Genomic DNA, 22,259 nt, shown 5'->3' on the forward strand with positions numbered 1-22,259 from the left:
TAAAGCATTTAAGCATAAGGCTGCAACATAACAAAATGTGAAAGGGGTCTGAATACTTTCTGAATGCACTGTATGTTCTTTTTAAAAACTGGCTGTAGGACAATCACAGAGCATCCAAGGAAAGGGTCCCGCTCAAGGTAAGTCCTGATTTTACACTGTCTGTAATCTTCACTTCCTCTGTCAGTAACTAAGGCCTGAACTCTAACCATGACATCTGTCTAAAGCATTTAGAGGCAGCTCCATCTATGCCAATAGGTTCTCATCCCACTCAAGCACAGGTAAACCACACTCCTATTACTTTCACAATTTGTTCTTATCCTGTTTGCAGTACCTTAGATTCTTTTTAGTTTCTCATCATAATTATAGTGATCAATGATTACAGTGTGCTGTTTGAGAGTTTTGCTGGTGATTGTGTCTTGAGCTATGTGAATTGTGTTCATCTGTCATACACTCATTCGCTGTTGTCCTCCAACACTCATACCTATCCCCTGTACAAATTACACCACTTAAATTGTAATCCGTAATGTAATCTTTTAGATTACACTTATTAGGTAATCTAATCTGATTACTTTTGGATTACCCATTGCATTTTCTGATAAATCTAATAATTAATTAATTTTAAATGTATTAATTACCAGTTAAAACTCCTTTTATTAAAGGTGCTGTAAGCGATTTTGTCATGGAAAAGTATACAAAATCTTTTCCTACTCCCTTAAAGATATTAATGAAATAAGTGTCCTGAGAAATCTCACCGGTCTCTGTGACAGTTGTAGACTTTGTAAACAGCAAGCATAAATGTGTCTGCGGACCGCGGACATTGGCGCTTTTCACCTGTCATCAGTTTGCTCATTATCATAGTGTTGTATTTGAAGCGGATCATTGAGGCTGTGATTCATAATGTTTGTCAGTTGAGGGCACTATTGTACCACTGTTGAATTTGACAGCCACAGGAACAAACAATGCTGCTCTTTTGCTCGGTTTTGGTCTCAAAATTATCTTTGAAGGGCAGGGTTTTGGAATTAGGGGGCATAGCTAACTCAACAGCTCAGTCATGTGAAAGCTTCAGAACACTAAAATCGCTTACAGCACCTTTAAACATTAGTAAACAAATTCAAATGGATATGGAAATGGAAATGGGAATTCAGATTCTGAGTAAAAAATGGTGCTTAAAGGGTCATAAAAATCATGTTACTCAAGATAGAAGACAACTAGACATAATTGACATAATATTTCATGAAAATGTGTGGCCTTAAACTATGACAGGTGCTTTTCCTGCTATCTTGAACCATGCAGTGCATTTGCATGGTACAAAAGAACAAAGTTGCATGTGACCAACACCTCTGAAATGTTTATTTGCAACATGTGTTTTTAGAGAAGAGTGTCTAGAATTATGGACAGGAGGATGAGGGCTTGTTAAAAATACATTATTTTCAGTGCAGGGTTCAAATACAGTTTGGCATTTATTTGTGCATTAATTCAGAAACAAAATTCAAAACAAAACATAAAAGCCCTGTGTTAAGTAGATTGTTTTAAGCATTTTCAAAGCTGTGTATCAGTTTCAATTTTACTTTCTCTTTGAAAGTTATTAAATCATGTAATCCAAAAATTTAACTGTAATCTGATTATGCACAATATAAAATGTAATCCAAGTACAAGTACACTATTTTGTAATGTGATTACTTAATCCAGATTACATGTAGACATTTTGCATGTGCCCTCAGAATGTTCTATGTCCATGTGTATCAGGTTTTGTTAAGTTTGAAAATTGCACTCAGGCCAATTAGTCATTATGGGCCACACCCAAAAATTTATTGTCTTGTATCTTCTGAATGAAATAAAAATTATTTTGATAAATTTTTTCTGGAGCATCTCTAGATGATGCATGCAGAATTTCGTTTGACATACAGCCAAGAACAAGTTCGAAAAGTAGTTTTTTCAAAAGAAATTGAAGTGGTAGATGTTTTCTTACAGAAATGAAATCCACATGACCATATGATTTGAGGGCCCTGAAAGATTCAAAGGAAGTAAAAAAAAAAATTCTAGCATGGTTCCAAAGTTATTAGAATTTTTTTTTATTAGATTATTATAGTGCCACCTTGTGGTCAAATACTCACATTTTTTTATATTGCCTAATTTTGGCAACCTGTAAGTGAATGCCAAATTTCATAATGATCGGCCTTTCACAATGCAAGTTATTAGCTGCTGAAATTTGATTGGCTACTGGCGGCCATTTTTGGATTTGACAAATTTATATTTTAAGGATATGTTAGCACTGGAACCAAAGAAAATGCATGCCAAATACTGTAGATTATGTTTACCTGCCTATTTATGCAAACTGATAAAATGGCCTAGGAGGAGTAAAAAATTATGGACGGAATGTGCAGAAATTAAATTGGAAATCCAGCCCATACGGTCCTGGGTTATTAGCTAAAATGTAGATGTAAGTACTACTACAATGCCACCAGACGTGTGTGTGCACCTGAGTATTGGTTGGGATTTGGAACCACCCTGCCAAGTTTGGGACATCTGCAATTTATGGTTTTTGAATTTCAGCTGGGGGAGCCTCTGGCCAAAGAGAAGCAAATATTTATAATTTTAGCCATATGCTGATTAAATAACTCCATATATTTGGCTTATAAAAGATGTAAAGTTTTCAGGCAAATGTTAAACTTTTGAGTTTCATGGCAATATTTTTTTTTAAATGTTAACATGTATAACTGTGGATGTCTTGGTGTAGTTTGTCATGTATTGTGTTCTTCCAGCGAGATGCAGTTTTAGGTGGGTTAGGTTAGATTAAATTTTTTTATTGATTCGTACAGATTACAAAGAAAAACAAAACATATATATCATGAAACGAGAGTTAACTCCCACTATTACCCCTCCCCAATCACCAGCCCCACCCTGACCCTCAACGAACATCCCTGTGGTCACATGTAAGTATACACACAAAAAAAACAAAACAAAAAATATATTAATAATACACATTTAAAACAATGCTTCTCTCTCCACAGCCCCTCCCCGAGAGTCCCCCAAAAACGCCAAACAACTGCCCCATTTCCCATCAAACGAATCCCAGAATCCCAGCCTTTTACATGACACCTCCTCGAAAGCTGCCACCCTGCCCATCTCCGTGCACCACACCCGAAATGAGGGTGCTCCAGCTAACTTCCATCTCCTTAAAATGATCTACCTACCTATCATGACACTGGTCAGGACCCAATTTATTGTGTTTATCCCTTATATTGATGACCGCCCCATTGCCTAAAATACAGAGTCTGAGCAAAATGAAATTTAAGTGCCCAATACGTCACACATAAAACGCTGAAACTTCAACCAAAATTCTTGGATCTTAACACACCACCAAAAAACATGGGTTGTGTCTCCATCTTCTGATTGGCATCACCAGTAGGTGGGTGTGTCTTTAAGACCAAGCCTGTACAATCTACAGGGGGTCCAATAGAATCTATGTAAAATCTTGAATTGCATAAGGCTCACCCTTGCATTTCTAGATACAGACTTGATGTTTTTTAGAATCCTAGCCCACACTTCCTCCTCCAATATCAGGTTTAAATCTTTCTCCCATAATCTCTTGATAGAAGTTAAAGCTCTGTCCCCCAGACTCTGAATTAGCAGGGAGTAATACACTGATGCCTCATTTTTTCAAAAGCAGTAATCACCACTCCCAGAGTATCTGCCGCTTTAGAGGGGGTGTATACTACTCCCAAAAATAGTACAGAGCAGATAGTGCAGCTGTAAATACCTAAAGAACTGAGATCTAGGAATCCCAAAATGTTGAACCAAATTTTCAAAATATCTCAACACTCCATTCTCATATAGGTCACCAAACATATTAACCTCCCTCACAATCCACTCTGACCAGCAGAAAGGGGACTTATTAATACATAATTTTGGATTCAGCCATATGCTCGAGGCAACATTTAAATAAATGTCCGAATTAAAAATAAATGTCCGAATTAAACACTCTGGACACTTTTGTCCATACCGAGTGCAAATGCGAGATAACGGGGTGTAACTTAACTTCTCCGATTAGGTTGCAATGGCAAAATATGGGCAAGAACTTCCAGTTCAATTCAAAACCAGGGAGGGGCTCTCTCAGGTGGAAGCGACCAATGAGCCAAATGTCTGAGACCGAATGCATAATAATAAAACAAAATCTTGGCCTAGCCCACCTTTCTCAATCGGCCTATGTAACTTGTTGAAATGTAATCTGGGATGCTTACCATTCCAAATGAAGGACTTCGCTATGCTATCAAATTGCTTGAAATAAGAGAGGGGGTCATCTACAAAGAGAGATTGTAGCAGGAAGTTGAATTTTGGAATACAATTCATTTTAATAACATTAACCTTCCCAATCATAGATAAACGTAATGAAGCCCACCTGCCCACATCGCTTGAAAACCTTTTTATTAAGGGGTCAAAATGAACTAAATCACACAAATTTGCTGGGAATAAAATGCCCAAATACTTAATGCCCTGTTTGGGCCACTGGAAGACTCCCAGATGAAAAGCCGTTGCTGGGCAGTACGCTGTCAGAGCCAAAGCTTCAGATTTAGACTAATTGACTCTGTATCCTGAGAACTTAGAAAAGGAAAGGTCAAATTTCTGAGATCATCCGATAAAGATCTCGTGTTAAGGAAGGCTTTCTTGGAAGGACCACAGCATTTCCTTGTTCCCAGACTTTGCGAATTCAACAAGAGAGAAACATGATCGATTCAAGGAATGCAAGAAACTCTAACATCAACAGAGGGTCGCTTTTGCACTGATGTTCCCGGCCAAATTGAGAATAGATGCTAAGGATAACCGTAAATTATTTGCATGTCTCCAGCAAGCGATGTCCTTCATAAAGTCAGTGGACTAAATTATTTTGTGGTACTCAAGTTGCAGCCAAGTGGACGACTCACTGAACATTCACTTGACCGTCCGAGGAAACTGAGCACCTTTTTTGTTTCTTTTTATGCTGGTTCCGCCTAGCGGCTGGAGTTTGTTTTGAGTAGTAGCACTCCTTCGTGACAGTGTTGTGGATGAATCTGCACGTTCTTTGTGCTTATGCCTCCTATTGTTTGGAGTTTGTTTTGGGAGTATGTCTTGAAGGACATTGGAGTGACTGGGTTATTTGTTGCACTCATGCAGCAGTTGAATGGGCCAGCTCACTGATCATTTGTTTGACTGAATGTGGAAACTGAACGGCCTTTTTCTTTCTTTTTTTTTTTTTTTTTTTGTGCTGGTTCCGCTAGCGGCTGGAGTTTGTTTTGTGGAGGAACACACCTTTGGGACAGTTATGTGGATGAATCTACATGTTCTTTGTGTTTATTCTGCCTATTGGCTAGAGTTTGTTTTATAGATTATCTTCTGTTGTGTAATTCTCTCTCACAAAATTTGTATAGAAACACTGGACTTGAGCAGTCCGACGGCAAAGTTATCGCGGGGGTTCTCGTAGGCATACATGGACTGTTTGAGTTTAGAGGGATGGACACCAGTTGGTGCTGTCGTGTGCGGGGTTAATCTGCACATTTTTCTTTTTTCTGTTTGTTTGGTTCGGGGGGAAGTTTGAGGTTTGATTGTTGCACTAATGTTGGAATATGGTCTTTGTAATTTAATTTTTGACACACAATCTATTTTTTCTAATATGTCAAAATGTCAAATGTTAATATGAGTGGATTGTCTCTCTCCACGTGGAATGAGAATGGGTTGGGGCACCCCATAAAAAGAAGGAAGGTTATTTCTCTTCTTAAATGCAAGAAATATGATAGTGTTTCTTACCCGCAGGAAGCTGGAAAATTTGGGAAGATATGGGGTGGACATGTTTTCTTTAGTGCTGGCTCAAGTAAGAGCAGGGGAGTCATTACACTGATAAGTAAGCATCTACAATTCAAATGTCTTAAACAGATTAAAGATAAATTAGGAAGAGTCATTATTGTTTTAGCAGAAATTCAAGAGCAAAGGTAGATTTTTTTCTAACATTTACGTACCTAATGCTGATGATCAGGGCTTTTTTGTAGATTTTGAAGGGATGTTGCAAGCCGCTGGCACCCCTCATGATATAATATTGGGAGGAGACTTTTATCTGTTGATGGACTCAGCCCTTGATCCTAGTGAAGCAAAAGTGTGTAAGCCTCCTAGAGCAACATTGATGCAGGATGTGTTACACTCGCTTGGATCTTTGTCCTTTTTAAGAATCAGACTGATCCGGGCTTGTGTCATGGTTGGCGGAAGCTTTCCATTCCTGTATGATTCCGTATAAACTTCTAACAAAAGTGGAGCCAGTTCTGTAGCATAAGATCTAAAAAATCCTGTGATTCACAGGATGTGTAAAAATCTTGGTCTTACAGATATTTGGAGACTTTTGAACCCATCTGGTAGGGACTATAAATTTTTTTTCATCAGTCCATAAGATTTATTCTAGAATTGATTTTTTAAAATTATATCTAAGTCCCTCATTTCATCTGTTGTTGATTGCTCAATTGGAAACATCTGAGTCTCAGATCACACCCTGGTGAGTTTAGAGGTGTTGCCACATATGGAGAAAAATACATCATTGGTGCTTTAATGTATCCCTTTTGCAAAATCCTGAATTCCAACAAATGTTAAAGGCTGAAATCAGTGTTTAAATGGAGACCAACTAGTCCTCAGTATCCTCTGTGGGCGTGGCTTGGGAGGCACTTAAGGTGGTTCTTAGGGGTTGGATCATACAGTATGCTTCATTCACCAAAAAATCCAAAACGCGAGAACTCGTAGAGCTGGAAGGGAATATTAAAAGTGCCGAGGCAGAGCTGAAGCGCCGAATGTCGTCTGATGGCCTCAGAGAATTGACCCGATTGAACTACAGATATAATACTATTTTGACACGGAGGGTGGAGTTTTGGCTATTCAGGGCAAGACAGTCATATTTTGAGTTGGGGGACAATGCAGGGAGGCTTTTGGCAAGATATATAAAGCAGATAGAGTCTTTTTCTACCATTCCCTCAGTGAAATTTGCTGGTGGTGAAATATTTACCTCAGCCATTGATATTAATAATGCTTTTAAAGAATTCTGTCTTGATCTCTATAGTTCCATGTCTTTGTCTACTGATGAAGATATTAGAAACTTTGTGGAACAATTAGAACTCCCTAAACTGACAACTGAGCAAAAAAATTATCTTGATTCTGAGATAAACTTTGAGGAGCTTGATGAGGTAATTAAGGCCTTGCCTACAGGCAAGACTCCGGGGCCAGACAGATTTGCCGCTGAATTTTTAGATCTTATGCTACAGAACTGGCTCCAATTTTGTTAGAAGTTTATACAGAATCATATAAGAATGGAAGCTTCTGACAACCATGACACAAACCCGGATCAGTCTGATTCTTAAAAAGGACAAAGATCCAAGCGAGTGTAACACATCCTGCATCAATGTTGCTCTAGTGGGCTTACACATTTTTGCTTCACTATGACCAAGGACTGAGTCCATCAATAGATTAAAGTCTCCTCCCAATATTATATCATGAGGGGTGCCAGCGGCTTGCAACATCCCTTCAAAATCTGTAAAAAAGCCCTGATCATCAGCGTTAGGTGCGTAAATATTAGAGAAAATCAACCTTTGCCCTTGAAATTCTGCTAAAACAATAATGACTCTTCCTAATTTATCTTTAATCTGTTTGAAACATGTGAATTGTAGATGCTTACTTATCAGTGTAATGACTCCCCTGCTCTTACTTGAGCCAGCACTAAAGAAAACATGTCCACCCCATATCTCCCCAAATTTTTCAGTGGGGAAAGATGCGTTTCTTGAAGAACACTATATCATATTTCTTGCGTTTAAGAAGAGAAATAACCTTCCTTCTTTTTATGGGGTGCCCCAACCCATTCACATTCCACATGGAGAGAGACAATCCACTCATATTAACATTTGACATTTTGACATATTAGAAAAATAAAATTATAAAGACCACATTCCAACATTAGTGCAACAATCAAACCTCAAACTTCCCCCCGAACCAAACAAACGGAAAAAAAGAAAAACATGCATATTAACCCCGCACACGACAGCACGAACTGGCGTCCATCCCTCTAAACTCAAAAATGCCTACGAGAGCCCCCACGACAACTTTGCCGTCGGACTGCTCAAGTCCAGTGTTTCTATACAAATTTTGTGAGACAGAATTACACAACAGAAGATAATCTATAAAACAAACTCCAGCCAATAGGCAGAGTAAACACAAAGAACATGTAGATTCATCCACATAACTGTCCCGAAGGTGTGTTCCTCCACAGAACAAACTCCAGCCACTAGCGGAACCAGCACAAAAAGAAAAGAAAAGAAAAGAAAAGAAAAGGCCGTTCAGTTTCCTCACGCTGTCAAACAAATGATCAGTGAGCCAGCCCATTCAACTGCTACACGAGTGCAACAAATAACCCAATCACTCCAATGTGCTGCAAGACATACTCCACAAAACAAACTCCAACCAATAGGAGGCATAAGCACATATGACGTGCAGATTCATCCACAACACTGTCCCGAAGGAGTGCAACTACTCAAAACAAACTCCAGCCGCTAGGCGGAACCAGCATAAAAAGAAACAAAAAAGGTGCTCAGTTCCCATGGATGGTCAAGTGAATGTTCAGTGAGTCGGTTCTCTTGGCTGCAATTTCAGAACCACAAAATAACTTAGTCCATTGACTTTATGAAGGACATCGCTTGCTGGGGACATGTAAATAATTTATGGTCATCCTTAGCATCTGTTCTCAAATTGGCCCGGGAACATCAGTGCAAAAGTGACCCTCCGTTGATGTAAGAGTTTCTTGCATTCCTTGAATCGATCACGTTTCTCTCTTGTTGAATTCGCAAAGTCTGGGAACAAGAAAATGCTGTGGTTCTTCCAAGAAAGCCTTCCTTTACTCCTCATCTCGCATACACGAGATCTTAATCGGATGATCTCAGAAATTTGACCAGAATTGATCAGGGCCTGTCTCCCTCAGCGGATCACCGAGCCAGAAACCTGTGAGCTCGCTCGATTTCCAGCTTATGGCCTGTTATGATGAGCAGACTCAGAAAGAGCCCTTCCAGGAATTTCCCCATATTCCAACCTTCTTCGTCCTCAGGAATTCCAAGAATTCTGACATTATTCTGCCGGTTACGGTTCTCCAAGTCCTCCAACTTTTCCCAGACATTCTCCAAATCCACCTTGGTCACTAGTGGATTAGCAGCTAATTCCCGCTCTTGATCCAGAAATTGATCCATTTCTCGACATCCCCCACTCTTGTAACCACCTCAGCGAATTTCGTCTCCATGGCAGTGATCGATCGACGTAATACAGCAAGATCCTCCAAGTCAGCAATGACCTTCCTCAGCATTGTGGACAAGTTCAACCATTCTTGCTGAATCTTCCTCACTTCTCCGGCCAAATCGGCTCCCGAGCTTGCGCCCTGTCTGGGGGTGTCAGCTTGAGCATGTAAGTGTCTTTAATGTCTCCAGAGCTCAAGGATTGTGAATTCTTTGACATGTTGTCTTCCTAGAACAGTTAAGGATCAGGATGTATCGAATCTCACCGGTTTATGACATAAAAAGTATTAAAATTAGCAAAGTGCGCAGAGCTCGCCGTTCACACGTCCAAACCTCGCATGGCATCACCGGATTGGCTCATCTTTAACATATTTTTATTTTGACTGCAGGTGTGCAGAGGCCAGACACAGGAGCCGTGATCCGGAGACAGCCGCATGTTCCCTCGGCCTCAGGTTTGCATGATTCATTCATTCAATTCAACCTTCATTCAGGAGACAGCTGCAGTGCAGACATCAACTCAAGGATCTGTTTTGCATCTGTTTCACATTGTTAAGCAGCTTTGAGTCGATTGCAATTGCAGTCTGAGAGAGACCAGCATGCGCCGCAGTCTATTCCTTGTAAGTATCTGTAGACAGTATCTATCAGCATGCATCTGTCTTTGCATGTGTGCTGACATATAAAATCACACACATACAGTAAAAGCTGAATTCAGCATCTTTTTGAGCATCTGGAGTGATCAGGTTAAGTTGATCTGTTTTCAAATGACCTGTATTAATGGTATTGAGTGGCTTCCAAAGTTAAGAAGTATAATATTTCTCTCTAACTCTGAACATTTAACGAACTGAGAGCTAATTTTATTTGTTGCTTTGACTGAAATTATCAGATTGTAAAGATAGTATCTAGTTTATTATTAGTCAAATTGATTAATGTATATGAAGGAAAAATAAATAAGTTGCTTTGCCTTCTTTAAAGACCCCATGAAAACAAAATTTTAGGTTAGTTGCTTTTAGTCCATATCTATAACCCTTGAGGTCATTTATAAGCTTCTAAATGTTGACAAATGAATTTATGAAAAATGTAATTAAACTTTTTGTGGAAATAAATGATACACATTAACAGGCTTGAGAAGTAACGGATAACTTTTAATGATGTTAGGTAATCAGGATACAAAAAAATAGGTAACTGTACTCTGTTACAGTTAAATAAAAACCCATCGTAATCAGATTACAGTTACATTTTCAAAAAATTGGGATTATTGTAAAGATTACAAGTTTTAATTTCTGACAAAAGAAATAGTGAATTTTCCTGACATAAAGTGATACAGACAGCTGTTTGTTTAGAGTGAGAGATGGTTTAGATGCGCATTCTCTTCAGGTTCTCTCTCATGACTCACTTGAGTCAGGAGCACCTCCTACTGTCCCATACGCAAATACGCCTGTCTCACATCAGCACTCTGCTCTCGAGGCAAACAGCTGCTTCATCGCGATGGCCAAGGAAGAACTTGCATTATTTTTTAGATATTTCGACATTGTTCACTCTTTAAAAGAGAAAAGTGAAACAACATTAAAGTTCAGTGGAATTTATGCCTTCCAGCTGTGAAGATGCTCTCATTATCCAATGACCTGAGAATTTGAAGGTAATAAGAGCCACACAGAAATCACATTAGCTAGGTTAGCTATCATTAGTTAATATTAAAATGCGTAAAAATGAGTTAGCCTTAGTGCTTGAAATCCGTGGCCCTCGTCATTTGGCAGGAGCAGGAATAGCTGCCAATACTGACATGATTTGCCTATCATTGCTGGTACAGCATAGAAATCCCCTGGTTTATATGATTTTAAATGCGAACTGTACTATATTAGCCAGGACGTCCTATATGTTGTTCCGTTCCATATTGAAGCTGAAAAAAATGACCCCTCCCCCAGGTGAATGGTACTTAAACCTTCATCATTTAAGAAAAAATCACCTGGAAAAATGGAAAACCTGCTATGACTTTCTCTCCTTTTTCACCTCTTATGATTTTGCATCCCTGATCATTATTAACAAATCCAAATTGTGCACATAAATAGCAGATTAATTGAAAATGTGGTTTAAGTTCTTAGGAAAGAAAGTTCAATGAAGAATTTATCAGATTTTTATAAATTATTGTTGAGAACAGTTCAAATGTCTGGGTGAGGGAGACATTCTGGCATATGTAACATGTTCAACATGTATAGTCATTTGGAATAAGTATTTGAGAAATTTAAATCTGTTTTTATCTATTCTTTAAAACTAGATTTTGTTTTCATTTTGAAATCAAAACTGGTTTTCCCCTTTAAAATCCTCCTTAAACAGAAACATAAACAAAGAAATCAGCCATAAACTGTTAGCTGGTGATGTCTGACTTTGGATCATGAGCAAGCAGAGGAAAGACACTCTCCAGCATTTAATTATGACAATGTGATCTGCCTATTGAATACAGACTGAATTTAATGAATAGTGCAAATTACAATTGCCTATACACACTAACTGCAATACATGGTTGAAATACACATTGCAGTGTTTTTGAATCTGAGGTATAGCCTGTCAGATTTAGTTTAATGTTAACCAAGACATAATTCAGTGCATGTGTTCTGATTATACTTGCTTTATGAGAAATTCAGAGTTGTTCTACATTAAAAGCTCATTTTCTGTTTTCTTAGTAGGATGCAGTGTCTGTGTTTCTTTTCTTTAGATATAATAACAGCTACAACAGTACTCATAATATTACTCAAAAATGTTCTGTTTGCATTCAAGGTATAATTAAAAGTTTTAGAGATCATATTGATTTTATCTTGACTTTATTTACATATATGCCAATATGTGTAATCCAAAAGTAAAGTAATATGATTACATTACTTTCATATTACTGTAATTGGACAATGTTACTGATCACATTTAATGTTAAGTAATCATTAATCTGTAACGGATTACATTTAAAAAGTAACCCTCCCAACCTTATGTTATGAATCCTTCAATTCACAGATTGTCCAATCAAATGATCTTTATAATGAGATTGTCCCTCCCCCTTAATAGAGCGCGACAGTCTGATTCTGGAAGGTATAAACCCATTTAATATCTCCATAGGCAAAGTGATTTTTAACAGTAACTTATAGACCTTAAAAGACAGACCTACCGTGAGCTCCGAGGTTGCTAATCGATGGTATATGCGTCTGTTGAAGCCATCAGTTCATGTATTTTCATCAACAAAAAAAATTTCAATTGTGTTTAATAGCGGAATTACTGAGGAACAGCTACACTACCCATGATGTTTTTTTTTCTTTTGTTTTTTTTTTTTCAGTGAATTGGCCAAATGGATTAGCAAAATGGTCTGAATCTATTCGTGTTTGAGTCCAATTTGTTAGGATAGCACATTCACTGAATCATTTGGAGTGGTTTCTCATTGAGTAAAACAGTATCGAGATACCTAAGAACAAAGAAAAAAACTGGGCCAAACTGACCACTGTGCCGTGTTTCACTGTATTTTGTGCTTTCATGGTTGTTTTTGTAAAAAACACTCCTGGGAGAACATACCCCCAGACCCCCCTAGACAATAAGGTTACTCTTACTGATCAGGTTTCTGTGCGTACCCCGAGATTAAATCCATGAACGCTCGGAATGACGCAATCGAGCCGCTCTCCCTACACTCATGAATTACTTGTATAGTTGTATATATCTGAATATTTTGCAATGAACTTAAAATATATTATTTCTATACTTATAATCAACAACATTAAATCAATATATTTTTGAGGTAACACTTTATTTGGATGGTCCAAAGTAGATATTTAACTGACTATAAGTGACTTATCAACTGGCTTGCTATATTTAGTAAACAGTGTTTCAACAAACATTCAGTAGACTTTCAGTAGCCCATATATAGATCTCTATTAATTACCAGTTTATATTTATCAACTGACTTGCTATAGCTAGTAAACAGTGTTTCAACAAACATTCAGTAGGCTTTCAGTAGCCTGTGTATAGATCTCTATTAATGACCTACTTACATTATTGTTGAGAATATTAGTTCATTAAAAGGTCATTAATAAAGATCTATATTCAGGCTACTGAAAGTCTACTGAATGTTTGTTGAAACACTGTTTACTAGCTATAGCAAGCCAATTGATAAGTCACTTATGGTCAGTTAAATATCTACTTGGGACCATCCAAATAAAGTGTTACCATTTTTGATTTTTCAATAATTTTTCATTTGATTGCGTCATTCACAAGTACACAGTCTTGTATCTTTGTCTTTTTGTCATATTTCCAAATACTTTTTTTACTTCAAATCAAAGTTTGTAATGTTGTGATTCACCTCTGAGCTGTTTGGAAATCCCTGTGGTAAATATGTATTGGATAAATGCTCTGAAACCATGACGGCTGAAAAAGTATCTGTTACCGACTAGCAAGTAGCAAACTATGTGATATAAACTAAAGGCGATTGGCTATTTAAAAATAAAAGAATGATGCCTTCCATATGTCCCTCCTTGACTAATGTCTTAAGTTAGATGTGAACTGTCTTACCTTCAGTCATATTGGAGAATCTCTATAATACTCAGATCAATGCAAACAATGTATACAAGGTGAGTGACAACTACTATTTGAATATGTGCTTGAAACATGGAAGCCCATACTGTAGGTTATTTGGATGTCTTTATGTGATACATTTTAAGTAGTTTCTCAATTTCTATCTAGCGTTAGCGAGAAGAGATTGGCTGCACCCTGCGTACGCACGACCTGATTGGTTCTTTGGCACCAGGAAACCAACAGGTATCAGAATCATGCTATAACATAACATATAACATAACACAACACATGTGAGCATAAGTTGACATTTAGGCTAAATATGCTTTTAAATTCCAAATGAATCTCTATAAACACATACGAAATAATACTAATCATAACATGATGATGACCTGAGGTCCTATCCTCACTCTTTGTGTTCAGACACTAGCCACTCTTTGCCAAACACAGGCCATAAATGGAGTCGGATGAGCTCTGGTGAATCTGGTAAGGGATTTATATACTGCTGTTATACATCCATGGCAGTACTGAAAGAGAAAAAAAGGATACTCATAAATCTGCATGATGGCTTTTTAGTATGCAGAGCACATGTCTGTTTTGATATGCACACATCATATATATGTATGCAGTGATCCTACAGTATCTGCTATTAATTTTACACTGACTTCACAGTAAAACAAGACATGTCACTAGCACACACACGTTTCAGGATGTTTTATTAAGTCCATGTCAATGTGTTGCCCACATGATACTGAAAACTTTCAGAGCAATATGTGTTTGTGCTGTAGTTGAAGCTATATGATTTTAACTTTATAGTCCATGTCAGAGGAGAGCTGGTAAGCTGTAGGAACTTTTCTGCACAGCTTATGATTGGTTGGCTTTTGCTTAAAACACGCACACACAGGCATTATGGGCTTGTTTCTCATAATGCATTAGGCTGAACTAACTGTTCTTGAAAATACTGGCTCTTTCCTGCAGTTCGTGACCCAAGACCTGATAACACTGAGCATGAGCACCTGCTCTATAACTATGGACAGTACTGTAAGTATTAGCACATTTATTTTAGAAAATAAATACATCAAAATACATTGACTTACAGTGCATCTGGAAAGTATTCACAGTGCTTCACTTTTTCCACATTTTGTTATGTTACAGCCTTATTCCAAAATGGATTAAATTCATTATTTTCCTCAAAATTCTACAAACAATACCCCATAATGACAACGTGAAAGAAGTTTTTTTGAAATCTTTGCAAATGTATTAAAAATAAAAAACGAAACAAAATCACATGTACATAAGTATTCACAGCCTTTGCTCAATACTTTGTTGAAGCACCTTTGGCACCAATTACAGCCTCAAGTCTTTTTGAGTATGATGCTACAAGCTTGGCACACCTATTTTTGGGCAGTTTCTCCTATTCTTCTTTGCAGGACCTCTCAAGCTCCATCAGGTTTGAAGGGGAGCGTCGGTGCACAGCCATTTTCAGATCTCTCCAAAGATGTTCAATCGGGTTCAAGTCTGGGCTCTGGCTGGGCCACTCAAGGACATTCACAGAGTTGTCCCGGAGCCACTCCTTTGTTATCTTGGCTGTGTGCTTAGGGTCGTTGTCCTGTTGGAAGATGAACCTTCGCCCCAGTCTGAGGTCCAGAGTGCTCTGGAGCAGGTTTTCATCAAGGATGTCTTTGTACATTGATGCATTCATCTTTCCCTCGATCCTGACTAGTCTCCCAGTTCCTGCCGCTGAAAAACATCCCCACAGCATGATGCTGCCACCACCATGCTTCACTATAGGGATGTATTGGCCAGGTGATGAGCAGTGCCTGGTTTCCTCCAGACATGACGCTTGCCATTCAGGCCAAAGAGTTCAATCTTTGTTTCATCAGACCAGAGAATTTTGTTTCTCATGGCCTGAGAGTCCTTCAGGTGCCTTTTGGCAAACTCCAGGCGGGCTGTCATCATACAGGCCTGATTGGTGGAGTGCTGCAGAGATGGTTGTTCTTCTGGAAGTTTCTCCTCTCTCCACAGAGAAATGCTGGAGCTCTGTCAGAGTGACCATCAGGTTCTTGGTCACCTCCCTGACTAAGGCCCTTCTCCCCCGATCGCTCAGTTTGGCCAGGCGGCCAGCTCTAGGAAGAGTCCTGGTGGTTCCAAACGTCTTCCATTTACAGATGATGGAGGCCACTGTGCTCATTGGGACCTTCAGTGCTGGAGAAATTTTTCTGTATCCTTCCCCAGATCTGTGCCTTGATACAATCCTGTCACAGAGGTCTACAGACAATTCCTTGGACTTCATGGCTTGGTTTGTGCTCTGACATGCACTGTTAACTGTGGGACCTTATATAGACAGGTGTGTGCCTTTCCAAATCATGTCCAATCAACTGAATTTACCACAGGTGGACTCCAATCAAGTTGTAGAAACATCTCAAGGATGATCTGTGGAAACAGGATGCACCTGAGCTCAATTTTGAGTGTCATGGCAAAGGCTGTGAATACTTATGTACATGTGATTTTTTTTCGTTTTTTATTTTTAATAAATTTGCAAAGATTTCAAACAAACATCTTCCACATTGTCATTATGGGGTATTGTTTGTAGAATTTTGAGGAAAATAATGAATTAAATCCATTTTGGAATAAGGCTGTAACATAACAAAATGTGGAAAAAGTGAAGCGCTGTGAATACTTTCCGAATGCACTGTTTGCTAAAAAGTCTTTGTGATGAGTATATTTAATATGATTTCTGTATGAACGTGGCCCTTTGCCATGGTTTGAGTTAACTGAGTGGCCTAAGAAAATGTATGTATACATTATATAGCTACATACATACAGTATATGCTGTATATAAACACAGCACACAGTTGGACTCAACGTTACCCTATCAAACACAACACCACTGCACCACACCATCTGGAATTAAACCCTGTTTGGATGGGATTAGTTTTCCGGATAACCAGTATGTCTGTAAAGTAAGTGCTACTGTGGATGTCTGTCAATTCGCACGGAATAAGCAATGTCTGTAGAAATTGCAGCGATGGGCATGTCTTTGTCATTTACTCATTGTCATTGTTGATAACTTTTGCAGCTGTTATTAAATGTTAATTTTTAACATAATAATTAATGGGTAATTTTTGTATTGGGAAATGCCTATGCTAGGCCAGCTACTGCAGAATAAATCTTACCTAAAGTTGCCACAAACCTTAATCCTCTGATAAGTACAAGTTTGCACTCAAAACCTCTCTAATCTGGCAGTGCAACTTTGACAGATCTTTGCACCTTGACTTTTGGAACAACTTTTGTTTGGGTGGGGGTGGGGGTGGGGAGGGGGGGGCATGCCCAGTCACAAGAGCTTTGCAACAGGTTTATTGCAAAAGTCAAAGCAAGAAGATTTGAAATTGCAGTGACAGATTTTTGCTAAATTTCTGAAATTCAAATCTGCAAGCTCTCAAGTTTTGCTCTTTTACTGTACACTTTTTACCTTCATATGTGTGTGCGGTGGTGTGATTTGTGTTTTTTAGCTCCTGAGTCAGACGACAACAAGCCTATGTCTGAGACCAGCCACACTAAAGGTATGACAAAACAAAATGTAGATTTATTTATATTTAAAAACACAGATGTCTCACTCTATGCACAATATAGCTTTATACACCAGTATTGTCAGTAAGAAACTATCTACTGCCATCAAAGTAAGAAAAGTCCAAAGATCAATAGCCATTAATAGTTACATAGCTACTAAGTTACCCAACCAGAGAAGGTGTTAAGGTATAGAAGAGTACTCAGCATTTACACTGCAGTTACTCAGCAGTTACACATAAGTTACCTGGCACTAAATCAGCAGTTGGCCAGCAGTTACTTAGCAGTTTTTATTTGGAGTTACTCAGCAGTTACTCTGCAGTTTACAGCTACACATCAGTTACACGGCATTTACACATAAGTTACTCAGGAATTACACATCAGTTACTTAGCTGGTTTAACCCTCTGGGGTCTGAGGGTGTTTTGGGCCCTGGAGAATGCATTGACATTTGTGCTTTTTTCAGTTGCTCAAAAACATATTAATGGCTAAAGTCTCATAACACTGTATTCAGGACAAACTTGGCTACAATAATATGTGAACAACATGTATGTACATGTTTATGTGTAATTTTTGAAAAAACAAAAATTTTAAGTCACTGAAATAAGGCAATATAACACATACTAAACATTTGTTCACAAGACTTTTGAGAACTGGATCTTGTAGCCTCGAGTTTTTGCTACAAAAATGATGTGAAAACCATCCTGATCACTCATTCATACAAAACAATATAGTTATTTAACTTTTGTAAGACACTTTTAGTGTTAGAAAGGCTATATTCGAGGAGGCATGGATGATCATGAATATTGAGGTGATTCACACCTGAGGAGACAAAGACCCCTCCCCTGAGAAAGAATGAATGTGAGGAGGCTTAATGATTGAATATATTGTTTGTAGCTTATTCACAAAATCAAGTTTAACCCTGTAAGGGGGTTCAGTGGAAAGGAGGAGGCGAGAACCGGCTTGACAACTTAAATAATAATTTAATAAACAACTTAAACAAAAACACACAACTATAAACACACAGTACAGCTGCCTGTCATTCTCTCTCTCTCGAACTGTCGTCCCCAGCCGCCTTTATCCCTCACGCACCCCATCAGGCTGATTGGGGACCGGGCGTGCGTCATTCCAGCCTCGGCTCTACAAACCCTCTGGGGTCGACAGACTCGCCGGCGCGTCCTGCTGGATTTTTTCCGCATAACAGCGGAAACAACTTAAAATACTCCCTCATTTTTGGGCATACAGATAAGTGTAAGACATCATTAGAAACAGGATGGTTTTCACATCATTTTTGTAGCAAAAACTCTAGGCTGCAAGATTCAGTTCTCAAAAGTCTTGTGAACAAATGTTTAGTATGTGTTATAATTTTTGTTTTTTCAAAAACCACGCATAAACGTTATTCATATTATTTTTATATCATATTACATATCATATTTATATCATACAGCATACAATTTAAACACCTGCTTTAGCCGAAACAACATTTAAATGTAACTAAAACTTGCCTATTAGGACATATTTCAAATTTCAATACTCTGAATCCTGGCTGGCAAGTCTGGAAATAGTCCAACTAGTAAAATATGTACGTTTATATAAAATAGCATGTCAACTAATATGTAAGTAAAACTAAATGACTTACTCATCTGAAAATGTATCCTCGGCTGGACAAAGTCGCTCTTCAAAATGAAAACGTTCCTCGTCGGATTCCCGCTCTTCTTCTGAGGAAAATGTGAACTCTTCGTCACTATCCAGGACCATCTGTAGAGCTTCTTCACCTGTGTAGCGTGCTATCTTCCAAACGTGCAGGAAAGTGAATGAATCTGATGATGAACTTGATGTTTTTTTAAGGCACTGTCGGGGGCGTTTACCATTTGCATTGATCGCCTCCGCACACTACCATATGAATAGCGTGCTCTGCTGGTGGGTGTGATCACACTAGCGATAATGAGCTGAGCCAGGAGAAACTGTACAGCACTTTGTTTCATTCAGATTACATTGCAGGAGAATATTTGTTTTAAATTTGAAGCTGTTGTTTTAAATTTGAAGCATTTTAAGCTTTCTTTAGACAAATGTTTCATGTTTGTGTGATAAATATTTGCAGAGTTTCAATAAATTTTTGTGACATATTTCAGAAAGATGCTCGCGTAGACAGAGACGGCTGAAAGCGTACCCTGTTTATTTTCTTCATTTTACAAAAGCACAAGGTTTTGTTGTTATTGTGAGTGTACACAAATAAAAGTAGACCCTTTATAGTCTCTAATGATGTCTTACACTAATGTGTATGCCCAAAAATGACGGAGTAGTTGTTTCTGCTGTTATGAGGAAAAAATCCAGCAGGACGCGCCGGCACGTCCGTCGACCCCAGAGGGTTAAAGCAGATACTCAGCAGTATTTGGAAGTTACACAACATTTACTCAGCAGTTACTAAGCAGTTTTTTATTTAGGAGTTATTCAGCAGTTACATGGCATTTTGCAGCTACACAGCATTTACACAGCAGTCACACATTATTTACACAGCAGTTACTCAGTTGTTACACATCTGTTACTCAGTTGTTACACATCTGTTACTCAGTTGTTACACATCTGTTACTCAGTTGTTACACTTCGGTCACTCGGCAATTACATGGCTGTTTGCAGTTTCACATCAGATACACAGTATTTTACACAGCAGTTACATATCAGTTACTCAGCAGTTATAAAGCAGTTACTCAACACAGCTGTTTCTCCGCAGTTGCACAACAGTTACTCAGCAGTTACATGCTGAATATGAAGTTTCTAATCTTGCAGTGTCTGTGTAACTCTCACATGTTCCTATTTTCACACACACGTATGCATACACATGTTTTATGCTCTTTAAGGTCATGTTCTTGCAAGCTTGTAAAATACTGGATGCTTGTTTTATGTATTTTGTTTGTCATAGTTGTGTAATAACTCAAGCTATAACTGTCACAGAGACACTTGTTGAATCATGGGAGCCTGAGTCAAACCCGTTCAAGTCAAGTGAGTGATCTTTGTGCTCATGTTACAGGACTAACTAGAGTGATCATAGATTATGGGTCCAGATAGATCAAAACCTTTATTACAAGAAGGTAGAAAATCTCTAAGTTATCAAAATGACTGAAATAGCTTACAGCACCTTTAGATTTGGACCATAGAACATTTTTTTCATGCTGTACTATAGATAAAGCAGCACATAAGGTACAAGATTGACCTGATTCATAATAAAAATATCCTCTGCTGTCTACAGGATTCAGTGCTCGAGGGGAGGACTCAACAGCCAGAGTAACGGAAATCATGTCTCAGGGAAATCCAAGTGTGTTCATGTTCTACAAACACAGTCACAGCTTACCATAGTTTATTATTCACTTCAGCTCACACCTCTATTACTCTGTCCTTCAGACTGTAAAGTTGACATGGCTTTCCTCATGGATGGCAGTTGGAGCATTGGCAAACGGCGCTTTAAGATTCAGAAGGACTTTCTTGCGGAGGTGTCTCAGGTCATTAATGTTGGTGTTGTTGGACCCCTGATGGGCATCATTCAATATGGGTATTAAAGTTTCCCTGTCCTAAACAAATGGTGGATTGCTTTATTTTAATTAATAATGACAAGCGAGTTCTTGTTGTTGTCATTGTTTGCATGTTGAAATAAAATGTTATAAATTAGGTTGTCACACATGAAGATTTTTGTACAAGTGGATAGACGCTGAATCATATAATATCAACGTATTGACAGCATCTAAAACGTAAACCTTTTTCTTTGCGAATCCTTTGAGGTTCATAGAATATTGGATTCATTGAATTCATAGATTGATTTTATTGTATTTATTAGGGCTGTCGTTTTAACGTGTTAATTTAGTGTGATGAATTATATGAAAAATAATATGTAAATTTTTTTTAACACAATCATTCATGTCCTCTGACCTGTACATAAATTCTGTATGTCAGCAGTGGGCTGTACAGACAACTACATTTATATATGGATCACATTTACAGTTATCATATTTACCTGATTTGACATTATAAGAGTTTAGTTCTGTTCTGTGTGATTTCTAAAGACCGCATGGAACAATTGTTAGTGCACACACAGAATTCTTGCCCTCAAGTTGTTCCAAGCCCTATGATTTTCTTTCTTCTGTGGAATACAAAAGGAGATTTGCCATCTTTTTTCAGACACGGTGAGCTTTGATAATAATTTTAATAACAGTTTTTACCTTCATGCCATTTTCCACCTGAACAGTTAAACTGCCTCAGGACTCCCCCATAGTGCAATGTAAATAAATATCTCATGTACATATGTAAATTCACTCATATTTAATTCAATAACTGTACATTCCCCTACCTGCACATATATTACCACTTGCACATGTACATACACCATTCTATGTTATATGTCCTATTATTTTTATGTATATTTATACTCTTACCTTGTTTTATATCCTCACTGTTATGTTCTGTGTGCACTTGTTTCTCCTATCACCAAAAAAATTCATTGTGTACGTGAGAACACTTGGCAATTAAGCTCATTCTGATTCTAATTAAATTCCCCCATACAGAGTGCAAATGATTTTGCTTATTAGTCCCATTTGGATTACATTTTTCTCAATCAAAGATTTCCCATTATTTACTGATAAATGAGAAGACCTCTATGGGCTGTGTCTGAGTATCAGCCGGCAGCGGTATCCTCATAAAGTTTCCGGCAATTTCAGTTCCCAGCAGGCATCAAAGGACTTTTAGACATTTGTATGTCTCTAAACTGGAACATGTGTTAAAGGCCTTATGTTTTAGAAGCTGTCAATTTGTTTATATTTTACATTTCAGTCTCCAACTATCCAATATGTCCAGTATCAAAATGTAAAAAAATATACACTTTACATAAC

The 22,259-nt window shown here is 38.1% G+C and overlaps 1 protein-coding gene across 10 annotated transcripts in view; it reads left to right on the forward strand.

The window, feature by feature from the left end:
- Positions 1 to 22,259, forward strand: part of LOC127411731 (vitrin-like) — a 117,533-nt gene that overhangs the window by 50,906 nt on the left and 44,368 nt on the right. For 3 of the 10 annotated variants that reach the window (XM_051647444.1, XM_051647445.1, XM_051647453.1), the window contains 11 exons: positions 99 to 137; positions 225 to 278; positions 9,668 to 9,730; positions 9,836 to 9,895; positions 13,989 to 14,063; positions 14,241 to 14,303; positions 14,796 to 14,858; positions 17,330 to 17,380; positions 20,335 to 20,382; positions 20,630 to 20,695; positions 20,782 to 20,929. In XM_051647444.1, coding sequence (XP_051503404.1) covers positions 99 to 137; positions 225 to 278; positions 9,668 to 9,730; positions 9,836 to 9,895; positions 13,989 to 14,063; positions 14,241 to 14,303; positions 14,796 to 14,858; positions 17,330 to 17,380; positions 20,335 to 20,382; positions 20,630 to 20,695; positions 20,782 to 20,929 — 730 coding nt within the window. The remainder of the gene's footprint in view (positions 1 to 98; positions 138 to 224; positions 279 to 9,667; positions 9,731 to 9,835; positions 9,896 to 13,988; positions 14,064 to 14,240; positions 14,304 to 14,795; positions 14,859 to 17,329; positions 17,381 to 20,334; positions 20,383 to 20,629; positions 20,696 to 20,781; positions 20,930 to 22,259) is intronic. The other 7 variants (XM_051647448.1, XM_051647450.1, XM_051647446.1 and 4 more) reach the window with 6 other exon arrangements.

Source organism: Myxocyprinus asiaticus, chromosome 21, assembly GCF_019703515.2.
Source record: "Myxocyprinus asiaticus isolate MX2 ecotype Aquarium Trade chromosome 21, UBuf_Myxa_2, whole genome shotgun sequence".
Classification (NCBI taxonomy): Eukaryota; Metazoa; Chordata; class Actinopteri; order Cypriniformes; family Catostomidae; genus Myxocyprinus; species Myxocyprinus asiaticus.